This window comes from Cynoglossus semilaevis, chromosome 8 (genome assembly GCF_000523025.1).
Source record: "Cynoglossus semilaevis isolate Cse_v1.0 chromosome 8, Cse_v1.0, whole genome shotgun sequence".
Classification (NCBI taxonomy): Eukaryota; Metazoa; Chordata; class Actinopteri; order Pleuronectiformes; family Cynoglossidae; genus Cynoglossus; species Cynoglossus semilaevis.
Genome location: NC_024314.1, coordinates 17325428 through 17336666, shown reverse-complemented (window position 1 = coordinate 17336666; position 11239 = coordinate 17325428). Strand labels below are relative to the sequence as shown.

Here is an 11239-nt window from a genome sequence, read left to right as displayed (position 1 = left end):
CAACAAGCTAATATTAAATCACCAAACCTGTGAAAGACTATGAATCATGCCACAGGATGCTGTTGACTGGATTATGAAATATCAACTGGTGGTGTACAATGACACACAGATCTAAGCGCTAATACACCATTTATTATTAGGTGAAGATGAACTGAGTCATCTTTAGCCATGTTATATAGACTTTAAACAAGGGATGTCCGATATTTACTTTTTACCGATATCCGATACGCCAATATTGTCTAGACACGATCCCGATACCAACCGATACCGATATATGCAGCCGTTTGCAGTGGTGTGCTGTGTCAGATTTGCCATACATTAGATTTACTTTCACTTCAAAACCATTTTTAGGTCACATCATCTGGGCTAAAACCCAGGCATGGCGTTAGCAGTTTTTCATTATCGGAAAAAAATACTCTTACCGATATTAATGACATAATTATGCTGATAATATTGCTGGGCTGATATTAAACAAAGCTACTTTTAATTGATGACACAGATTAGCCAATCAACCAACATCAGGTGACCAACCAACAATCAACAAAACCAATCGCACAACAAACATTTTCTCTCTGGCCAATCACTGATCTTATTTTTGTGTGTGTGTTGCAGCCTCGTGCGTGTGTCTGTATTGGCGCAAATCACACTAATGGACTTGAAGTCCATGAATCCAAAGATGGCTTCATGTACGTATCATTTATGTTATAAGTTCACAACTTTACAGTCAAGGCTGAAATGAATGGTCTGTGTTATGACAGAAACCTGGAGCAGGCCATCGTAGACGAGAACAACCATCACATCTGGAGGAACATTGGTCTGGCCATGATGAGAGACCCCAGCAACCTGGTGGATGTACGTATAACAACACCTGACCAGACTTTAACCCTTTTAATCTTACGTGTTTCAATACAGGGGATTCTCGGTTTACGACATCCTCGACCTGCGGCGATTTGTGGTTACGTCGCCATCTCCCATAAATTTAGCAAGAAAGTCTTGCTCCATCATTTTGACGCACGGGGTTAAAACAAAATTTGCACAGGAACTAATTGGCAATCAGAGTGGGCGAATCGCTATAAGTGGAAGAAGACGTTAGCATTCTCCAGTTGTACGCCATACATTAGATGGTGCTTCATTCGCTTTCTTTCATTTGTTTTTTTTTTGTTGGGGGGGGCTTTTTGCCCTTCGTTATGACCCCCAGGGGTAATTCAGACATTCCTGATGTCCTATATTATAATGTTACTTTCAGGTGTTAGCGTAGGTGAGTAACATTAGTACTTATGTACAGTGTGCAAGTTCCAACTTAGGGTGAAAAATCAAGTTGAACGTAATTGCAACACAGGTCCTGGACCCACTGTATATCAAAAGGTAAAGCTACTCTTTGTCAACAATGGAAGTTTAAAAAGTGCCATAAAATACTTTTTTCCAAAGTCTTCTGAACATTTTTGAACACGTTTGTTCTCCAAATTTACAACTTCTGTATTCTGCTCATCTACGGATCCTATACAAATTCTTGATTCATGTCTGGTTAGAGAACCAGAATTTTTGAATTTATTGTTTTTTCTTTTTTAACTTCACAGGTCTCTATATAGCACCCCATAATGTTGAGTACAGCCTATGCAGGGTTTCTTTTTATAGCAATCGTAGATTTTGCTAATTTATGATTTTTTTTCTTCCCAATAGGTACAAAGAATTAACTGTCCTGTGTTGCTGGTCAGTGGTCAGGATGATCAGAACTGGCCATCAGTAGAAATGGCTGATGATGTGAGTAAGAACCTGCCACACTTCAAATGTTTTTTTTTAAGTTGAACCTGTGTGAATGATCTATATTAGAGAAGCAGGAAGTTGGAGATCACACAATCTGAGCTGGAAAATGATTTCAGGTAGTAGCAATACAGTGACCCAGCAAATTCAACTCCGCTGGGATCATCTGGTTATGTTCCTTGTCCAGCCCCCCCATCCTTCCCATTCGACACTACTCGCCCCAAACTCAGTAAGGTTGCAGGAGTTGTCCGGGATACATTACAAGCTGTTTTAGTATTGCCCAAGGGTCCAAAGACTTCTGTGGATCCTCATGAGGGTGACCTGGAAGAACCAAATCATCACCCTCAGAGTGTGAAAGGGCAGTTACAGTTTGTATCCCAAAGGAGGCGATATCCACCACCATCAGCCAGTTCAGGAGCATCGCGCTCCTGAATGTCAAAGGGAAGATCTTTTTCTCCAGCTTGACACCAGCTGCCAGAAAGCAGGTGTGCCAGGATTTCCAGGGCTGTCATATGGGAGCAGATCCAGAGAGCAAATAGAGTTTTTTGTCAGGTTCTCAACTATACACCTGCTCCACGACATCAGGGAACTGGCAGAGCAGGGTGGCTTTTGGCTGTGGCTAAGCAGGAAAGAGCTGGCGGCCAAATAAAGCATAACCTAATCACGACAATGCAAATTTACCCGCAATAGTAAATTCCATACATAATAGGCACAACTAATAATAAACTAACCTTAGCTTGAAAAACATAATCAGCAGATTAAGTCAGGAAGTAATGTTAATAAACCTAATAGTACACCCTGGGGCATGATCAACCCCCCCGGGGCCTTCTGAGGGGGATAGTGTCTAGTGATAATGGCCGAAACACTCGATGACCCCAATGTCCATTACTGAAGATGGGATCCACCCCATCCGAAACACTCGATGACCCCAAGGTCCATTACTGAAAATGGGGATCCACCCCATCTCCAGCCCCTTCACCCTGAAGGTAAGTATAAGGATGACCCCACCCTTTGGTCATGCCAAAGAAAAATCATCCTTGAGGTTAGTTGGCACCACTAGTGGCCTGCAGGCCTGCACAAAGGCATTGGTGGAGGTGCGTCAGGCAGCAATGCCTAGCAGGCAGACCATCAGCCTGTATCTTCATAAACATTCATGTCTTATTAACAGCCACATTTCAGGTTTACGATGACGTTTCAGACACTGATTTTTTTTGTGCTCAGATAACTCAAAAGATGCATGATGTGGGGAAAGCTCACCAGTTGACCAGAATAGACTATCCTGATGCAGGACATCTCATCGAACCGCCATTCTCACCTCACTTCAGAGCCACAAACTTTATGGTCAAAGATAAATACAAAGGTGGGTTCACCTCAGAGAGATGTGCAACAGAAATGTTTGATCGTAAAATCATTTATCCTAGTGTCTTTCTTTTCCATTGCTGGTGCAGTCATTGTCCTGTGGGGCGGACAAACCAAGCCTCACTCAGATGCTCAGGAGGATTCCTGGAGGAAGATACTCGTTTTCTTTCAGCAGCATCTCTACAGCATTACCTCTCCCAAAGCAAAACTGTGATTGATCATGTCAGCTGGGCACAGATTAACCACAGTTACACAACACTTTTAACGACTTGCGTAATCATGACTCCTGCACACACATACATTACACACTGGGGATGAGTCCATACAAATTTTTCATATCCACTACTGATACTGCAAGTTTGAGTATCTGCTGATACCGATAACAATCGGGATGTTTATATCAGTTAAGTCGAGCATTTGGGCTTAGGTATCGGATTGGACGGGCTACAGTTGTTTTTTTTTCGATGTTCAATCAGGAAAGTTTGACCAATATCAGATCGATACCAATACTGTGTATCGGATCAAGCCATCACTGGTACATACCATAACACTTTCTTCAGTGACAGCAGCTTTAACTTATTACTGTGTTAAGTTAGTATTTAAGCAAGAGTATTAACTGATATTATCTGAAAAAATGTAGGTATGTCATTATTATGATTATTAAGGAACATCCGCCGTCAGTGTTGGGTCACTGTTCAGTTTGGTCCAACGCTACATGGCCAGTATTTTATGAGCTTTTTTACTTATTTTCTTTACATAATTTTATATAACGTGACCTATTTATGTCAGGAATGCTCCACGTAGGAAAGTGAGGTATCGAGAATAGGAATTTATGCTTCACCCACACACACACCTACACAGGTTTGTCCTCTAATTATAGACAGGTGCTTCCCCATTCATCATAAAAATCACTTCACTTTACGGCACAACAACATAGCTGATCCTAGGTCGAGCCACGTAGGCTTGAGTTGACATGTCTTACACTGAGCAGCGTATCCGAGAATTCACTGTTCCACCACCGCAGAGCCTCTTAGATCTCAGGGTGAGTATCTCTACACAGTCCTGCATTACAACAGTTAGGACTACAGCGTGCACAGTCTAAACTCTCCAAACATTGTCAACTGTAGGTCCACTGATTCTCCTACGTAGCGTTCATAGTTGTCATTATTTTACTGATAGGATCAGAGATATGTGACCTCAGATGATCAGGTGTCACTGCACCACACACTGGCCTTGTTAAGTGTTTGCACTCAGAACACACTCACATATTGCATTATAAACAATTGTTTTTTGTTTTTTTTTTTTACCAGTGACTGCCTTAAAAATGAGTCCAAAACACAGAGGACACTTTTTAGAAAGGCCATCATAGGCCTCACTCAGTCTAGGAGAATTTGCCACTCGGCACGAAAGCTGCACCTTTGGGTTCTTTTCTTCTTCTGGCTGGGGCAGCTTGATACTGTATTAGGTGTACTGGTATAAACAGGTGTAGACTGAGGAACGTCACACCGCTGAAGTCTGTCACGGCCACTGAATACAAGTGACATCACATAAAACAGTGATGATCAACTGGTGGCCTGCGGGCCACTGGCTAACTTCATAACTGGTGGTGGGCTAACTTAATGGTTGTTTTTGGCTAACTTCATAGCTAGTGGCTGCTGACCTAAGGTGTCTGCACAGCCTTTAAAAATGTAAGCAAGCATTTTGAAACAATTGGTTTTCATCAGACTCACAGCAACTCAGTGGAATCAGCAGCTTTACTGGGGAACAGAAAACTCAAAACCTGAATACAGCGCACAACAGATGAGGACAGTTTGCGTGAGTCTTAGAGTAAACTCGAGCTCCATAGTCTTGTTCTTGTGTTTTTCATGAAATCATGTTCAAGACATGGATTTCAAATTCTAACTTCTATCTGTGTCTGAGGTCACCTGTGCAGCATTAGTGCGAGGACTTTGACAAGTAGACACAGAATCGGCGAAGTGATGGGGTAACGAGGCGGAAGCTTCTCCTCGGCTTGTGACAGCCTCAAAAGGTATCTGAGGGAAGGAAAAGATGGAAGGGGGTTTCTGCAGGTACCAGCAAATCAAATATAATGCTTTTTTAATGCCCTTAACGAACTGCAAATACTGTGTGCGTATACTTAGCTAGAAACACATACATGCATGCATCAAATATCCATATCCTACTCTGAATTAAATTGCAAACATTTCATTTGACAAAAATAAAATTAGATATTTTGAGAATCTAAATAATTCACACAGATTGTCCCCTTATAATGAATTTAAATGATGTTTATCAAAACATCAAGACCCAGCAGAAAACCTGTGGAACCCAGTGTGAACACATTCTGTTGATATCAAAATAAAGTATTCCTTCCCATCTTTAAGTATTAGTTGCGTCTGCTGACGAAACCTTACATAACCAAAGGCGCGTTTTTACTGGTTTAAAACATGATGACATAAGACGGAACCCTCTGCAAACCAGTTTTTATCATCATACAAAAACACGATACATTAATACACAGAATGAGTACAGGTGGTAGTTCTCTTTATATATTTTTAATCATAAAAATTATATTGATCCTCTTTATCTATTAAACTTAATTATTATCATTTGTGGTTCGATTAAATTAAAAATGTCAGTATGTTTGTTGTGGTTCTTATACCACATGGTGAAGTCATGTTTTTACCAGGGGTTAATGGAATTTATGTAATAAATAACTTTATCATGACTGGGAACTGTATTTAATTTAAATGAGAAAAATAAACCAACGTAATGAAAGACAATGGTGTCACTTTTTTTTTTATAAAAAATGTAGTTTTATGAAAGACAATGGTGTCACTTTTTTTTATAAAAAATTTAGTTTAAGTGTGTTTTTTTAATCTCTATTGATTTGTTGAGGCTTCTTTTTTCCCCAGTTTTAAAGACTAATTTTTTGTTTTTGGAATGTTAAAGAAAGAACAACCAGGAGATGTTTCATTAGAATTTCTTAAATGATATAATAATATGCTTGTTAAAGTTGTCCTGAAATAATCAGACAACAAACCTGAATTCCTCGCTCAGCCGTGATGTTAGGTGCTGAGCCAGCAGACTGCTGTGCTGCAGACACAGCAGCAGGAGGTGACAGCGCTGGAACAGCAGAACTGCCTGTGTTGGACTCAGAGGCGCCCCCTGCATGTCTGACAGTGCTAGTACCACCTGCTGTGCCTGGTAGATCATGAAGGAGGGCTGCAGGGAAACATTTTAAATAGCAATGTTATATAGGTTCAAATACAAACCTAAAAACAGTTTAGTTTGACCTTTGATCAGTGTGATTACCAGATGAGAATGAGTCTGCAGGACACCCAAGATCCAGCCTGCGGACAACACATCATCTGCAAAGAAACTTCTGTGTATCTGAAACAGAAACACAACCGATTTGTTCTGATTTGGTCAGCCATGTTTATTACAAATCATTTCACAGAAGAAGATTGGGGAAAATGGGAGTGAGGTGTCACGGGGGGCGCAAGAGGGGACTTTAATTATACAGTTTTTTTTTTTCATGCTTGAAGGATAAACAAGGCCTCCACTCACTAGATGGCAGCAGAGCAGACTTTATTAATGTATGCAGAATGATGGTGCCAGCAACTCATACAGTGGTTTGTATAGATAAATGAATAACTATTTCCAGGTGCGAAACACTGACTTAAACAAACCTCATGTCCAAGAAGCAGCAGCTCAAAGAGCAGCGAGCAGGCGGCGTCTTGATACTCTGACATCAGCACCTGGAACTGACGAGACATTACAGCTGTGAGGTTTTACTTAATAATTAAGAAAAACTATTTTTTTGTCATAAATACACGTGATCAGCTGACCTCTGAGCCAATCACAGAGCTCTGTGTTTGCGGCTGAGGGTCACAGATCAGGGCAAGTAGCATCCTGGAAACGAGGGTGCCGCTGCGGTCAAAGTAAACAACATCGATACCAGATTTGTACTAGAGGAAATGACTAATGACTAAATATTTCAGTTGCACATACTCTCTGTAATTAAATATACATTAAATGATTAGAAAAATGCTACAAAATGAGTGTTTAGGCTTGAAAACTGCTGTGTAATGTGTAGCGAAACAATGAAGACAAAGACATCTGTAGAGAGAGGAGCGTGAATTCACAAAGAGTGTTTGGAGTAAAGGCGCAGACAGACAAAGACAGAAAGGAAATCAGGCACAAAGGCATCCACACAGCAAACAGCCATACTTGTTTGAAGAAAGCAGGCTAAGTTTTGCAGCCTCGTTCCTCGTCTCCGCGAACATGACTGTGAGCGTCTCCACAATCATTGTCCTGAGACTGAAAACACAAAACAGTTACTGACAAAGGTGTAAATAAAAGATATATTTTAAAAGGATATTATTTAAAAAATATATATCTATAGCTGAATATAATAAACTATGAAGTTAGCGAAAACACAAAAACTATGAAGTTAGCCAAAACAACGACGTTAGCCAAAAACATCTATGTCTGTCAAAAAACAACTACTATAAAGTTAGCCAAAAACAACAACCATGAAGTTAGCCAAAAATACCTATGAGGTTAGCCAAAAAAACAACAGCTATGAAGTTAACCAGTCTTAATCTTTATTTAAAATGTTTCAAACTTCAAACTTGAATTTTAGCCCACGAGCTACAAGCAGCCTGCTAAAGGTGTTTAATCCAGCCCGATAAAATTAAAAAAATATACAAACACTTCACGTTCACACACACACAGAAACCTACAGCATGTGATCAGGTGTGTAGACTCCACTGAGACTCTGACAGCTGTTGAGATTCTCCTCCAGAGTCTGCACCAGGAAAGCGCACAATTCACCAGACTGTGAACCAAAACACACACTCAAATTTCACATCTTTTGGTTCGTCACGTTAATTTTTTTTTTAATACAGAAATTCTGCGTCTCACCCTCCAGAACAGTGTGGGCAGCGTGAGGTTACGATGAGCAGCAGTGTTCAGTTCCTGCAGCAGCAGATACAGACCCTCAACACTGAGCTGATCCTGCAGCAGCTCTGAGCTGAGCTGATTGAAAAGCTGACAGGTTCTCTCCCAACCGTAAATATATACAAAAACAAACTAGGGTCAGATACGAAAGAATATACCTATTCTTATCATTATTAATAGTTTTATTCAGTATTGATATATATTTCTATATATATATCAGTATTGATGTACAGTACATATAAATATATAAGAATATATACATATAGGCTTATATATACACATATATATAAATTATATATATCGGCAAAAAAGTTCATTTTTAATTTTTAATATTCCTAATAAATATGAACATTAGCCAGATACTGTTACTGACCAAAGAACAGGTCAAAAGTTGATTAGCTTAAAAGAGCTTAAAGATAGTGTAAGAATCATTATCGGGGGAAATCCGCTAAAGATACTTACCGATATTACATAATCGTTTTTTTCCCAGAGTGAAAGTGAAACTATTATTAGTATTGTGCACAGCATTGACACTGTGACAGAGCACACCACTACCTTTAACCCAAACGGCTGCATATTGTATATCGGAATCGGAAAATAGTTTGGTCAATATCGAATATCGGCAAAAAAGTTAATTTTTAATTTTTAATATTCCTAATAAATATGAACATTAGCCAGATACTGGTACTGACCAAAGAACAGGTCAAAAGTTGATTAGCTTAAAAGAGCTTAAAGATAGCTGAAACAGAATGTTAGCAAACACTGTGTAATAACAACACTGTGTTTGTTGTTACCTGAGGACAGGGCGTTGTTTCCTACGAGAGGAGTGGGCATAAATGCGACACTTTCTCCTGTACACCGGGTCCAGCAACAGGGTGGACCTCTGAAAACGCATACAAGACGGGAACAGTCCACCAATGAAAACTCACAGCTGCACGTTCACACAATGAATTCAACAAATTGCGTGTAGCGAAGCTCAGTGCGTTTTACGATAACGAATCTGCTCCACGAGCTCCGCAGCTGCAGGTAAAATCTAGACGTCTGTGACACGATGTATAGATGCAGCTCTGCCTCCCGCTCCTCCCCGCTGCTGCCAGTGTCTCCATCATCTCTGTGTAGGAGACGCCTCAGAGCGGAACTGATCCTGTGTGGGACCTGAGACATGACAGGGACATTTATTTTATCACCATAAAATCAAGGGCTCAAGTCTTTGCTATCTACATGGGGTCCTCGGTGTACGACGTCCTCGACCTACATTACATCCACATCTCCCATAAATATATTAAGAATGTCTTGTTCCATCGTTCCAGATGAATACATCGCCATGTGACGCTATAGGCAGATGACGGCTTTGTTTATAGTCGCCGGTTGTACAGCATACATTGGGCTGTGCTGCATTCACTTTCTTTCGTTGTGTTGTTTTCTTGGGAACTTTTTGCCCTTCATTATGGCTCCCAAGCATAACTCAGAATCTTCTGATGTTTCAATGTTCTAGATTATGATGTTACCACTGTATTAGCATAGGTGAGTGACAGGGAGTTGTGTAAAGGAAGGAAGGAAAGTGAACTTGGGGGAGAGCACCTCAGTGGTGACCTGGCAGCTGGTGGTCTCCAACCTGAAACCTTCCAGACCAAAGTCCGCTTTCTCAGCCACCAAGACACCACTGCCCCTGCTTCTTGGACATTTTGTTTTTTCAAGTCAGTGTTTCTCAGTTATTTTCTGCCACAGACAGTATGCGAGTTCTGACTTACAGCAAAAATGGAGTTACATCACGTTATAGGAATGGAATTCTAATGTAAGTCGAAGACCCCCTTTATTCTAAAGGTTTTCTGTTCACTTGTTTATCTCAGTATTGGACAGACCATTGATTCCAGCCCAAGGGTAAGCAGTCTCAGTCACTTATTTTGTCTCTGGACTTCGGTGTAGGAATATCGCAATTTCCACCATAGACACGCATGGAAATCAAGACGATCTTACATTCTCAATTACACCTCCTAATAATACCACCAGTCTGTACCTGAGTGCTCTTTAAGGTCTTCGATCGTTGGTCTCTAGGTGTCAGTAGTGAGGCGGGGGGGCTGGTGGTGGAGTAGAGCAGTGGGTGGTTCGGAGGGTGAGGGGTTCTGAAGAGGTTCAAAGTCTCAGGGTCTAGAGAGGAGATGACGTGGGTTGACGTAAACTTCCTGAGCTCCTCCGCGCTTCCTTCACTGAGGAGAAAGATTTTACTTTTTAATTAAATACTTTTTAAATCGTCATGTTTCAGTATTTTATTCCCAGGTAATGAATTAAACAAACATCGCTTTTTCTTTTTTTTTTATTGTTATATTATTATGTGTATTTTTTTGTTGTACTGTGTGTGTATGACCTCTTTTATATCAAACTATTGATGTTACATATCACAACATATCATTAATGTTTCTTCACAAACCTGATTCATAACTCGGGTCACATTTTGGTTCTTCAGAACTTCATTCATCATTTGTGTGTTTTTGGGTCTTGTTTCCGTACCTCCTATGTCAATCATGTTCCTGGATCTATCCTTAATCTAGGTTTTCTAGCACTTGGTTTCTAGTCTCATCAACAGTATGTTTCCTAGATATATTTTATATTTTTTTGTTGATTTTTCCTCTTTTTTCTTTGCTTCTTCTTTCTAGACTTCCATGTTGTGTTTTTTTTTCTACACTTCTACACAGTTCTTTTTTTTGCCATCTTTGCCTGTTTAATTGTTTTCCATCTCTACCACCAACATACCAGCTGATTAATCAGTCTTAATGAGTAGCAGGACAACTGAGGTGAAACTCTTCCCTCCATTAAGTGAATAAATCATGAGTTACCCGACACACTGACGCATTGCATCTCACAGTGATTCTACAGGTAAGAAGTTCACTTGAGACGCGACAGGAAACATATAACCTCATCAAAATTTAAAGAATCACCCCTTTTTAAAACTACAAAAAAACTAAAGTAATTCCTCCCAAAGTTCCTGTAAATAAACTTTAACACTTAATCTTCCTGCCATCAAAATCCTGCCGATGTCAGTGTATCAAACAGCAGTGAACGGTTTTGAGGGTTTGTCCGTTTCCTTGACTCTAGACATGACCAGTGTTGCCATAGTTACTTTGAAAGAGTAATCTGATTACTCTGATTAATCACT

General features: G+C 40.1%; 2 protein-coding genes and 1 long non-coding RNA gene across 5 annotated transcripts in view; 2 read left to right on the top strand and 1 right to left on the bottom strand.

Moving 5' to 3' along the window:
• LOC103382535 (acyl-coenzyme A thioesterase 4-like) overlaps positions 1–3740 on the top strand; it is a 10071-nt gene extending 6331 nt beyond the window's left edge. For all 3 annotated transcript variants that reach the window (XM_017034595.2, XM_017034594.2, XM_017034593.2), the window contains exons 9-11: positions 1681–1761; positions 2983–3121; positions 3210–3740. In XM_017034595.2, coding sequence (XP_016890084.2) covers positions 1681–1761; positions 2983–3121; positions 3210–3334 — 345 coding nt within the window. In that variant the 3' untranslated portion in view covers positions 3335–3740. The remainder of the gene's footprint in view (positions 1–1680; positions 1762–2982; positions 3122–3209) is intronic.
• On the top strand, positions 40–856 carry LOC112487320 (uncharacterized). The gene is made up of 2 exons (XR_003050303.1): positions 40–686; positions 759–856. It is a non-coding gene; the product is annotated as an uncharacterized LOC112487320 (long non-coding RNA).
• A 775-nt stretch (positions 3741–4515) lies between the features above and the next one.
• The window catches only part of c8h12orf56 (chromosome 8 C12orf56 homolog), a 9348-nt gene continuing 2624 nt past the window's right edge, over positions 4516–11239 (bottom strand). The window contains exons 3-13 of the mRNA XM_008315366.3: positions 10103–10292; positions 9076–9240; positions 8880–8968; positions 8050–8194; positions 7869–7963; positions 7354–7443; positions 6972–7053; positions 6813–6887; positions 6436–6513; positions 6164–6345; positions 4516–5153 (exon numbers count right to left, since the gene is read on the bottom strand). Coding sequence (XP_008313588.1) covers positions 5042–5153; positions 6164–6345; positions 6436–6513; positions 6813–6887; positions 6972–7053; positions 7354–7443; positions 7869–7963; positions 8050–8194; positions 8880–8968; positions 9076–9240; positions 10103–10292 — 1303 coding nt within the window. The 3' untranslated portion in view covers positions 4516–5041. The remainder of the gene's footprint in view (positions 5154–6163; positions 6346–6435; positions 6514–6812; positions 6888–6971; positions 7054–7353; positions 7444–7868; positions 7964–8049; positions 8195–8879; positions 8969–9075; positions 9241–10102; positions 10293–11239) is intronic.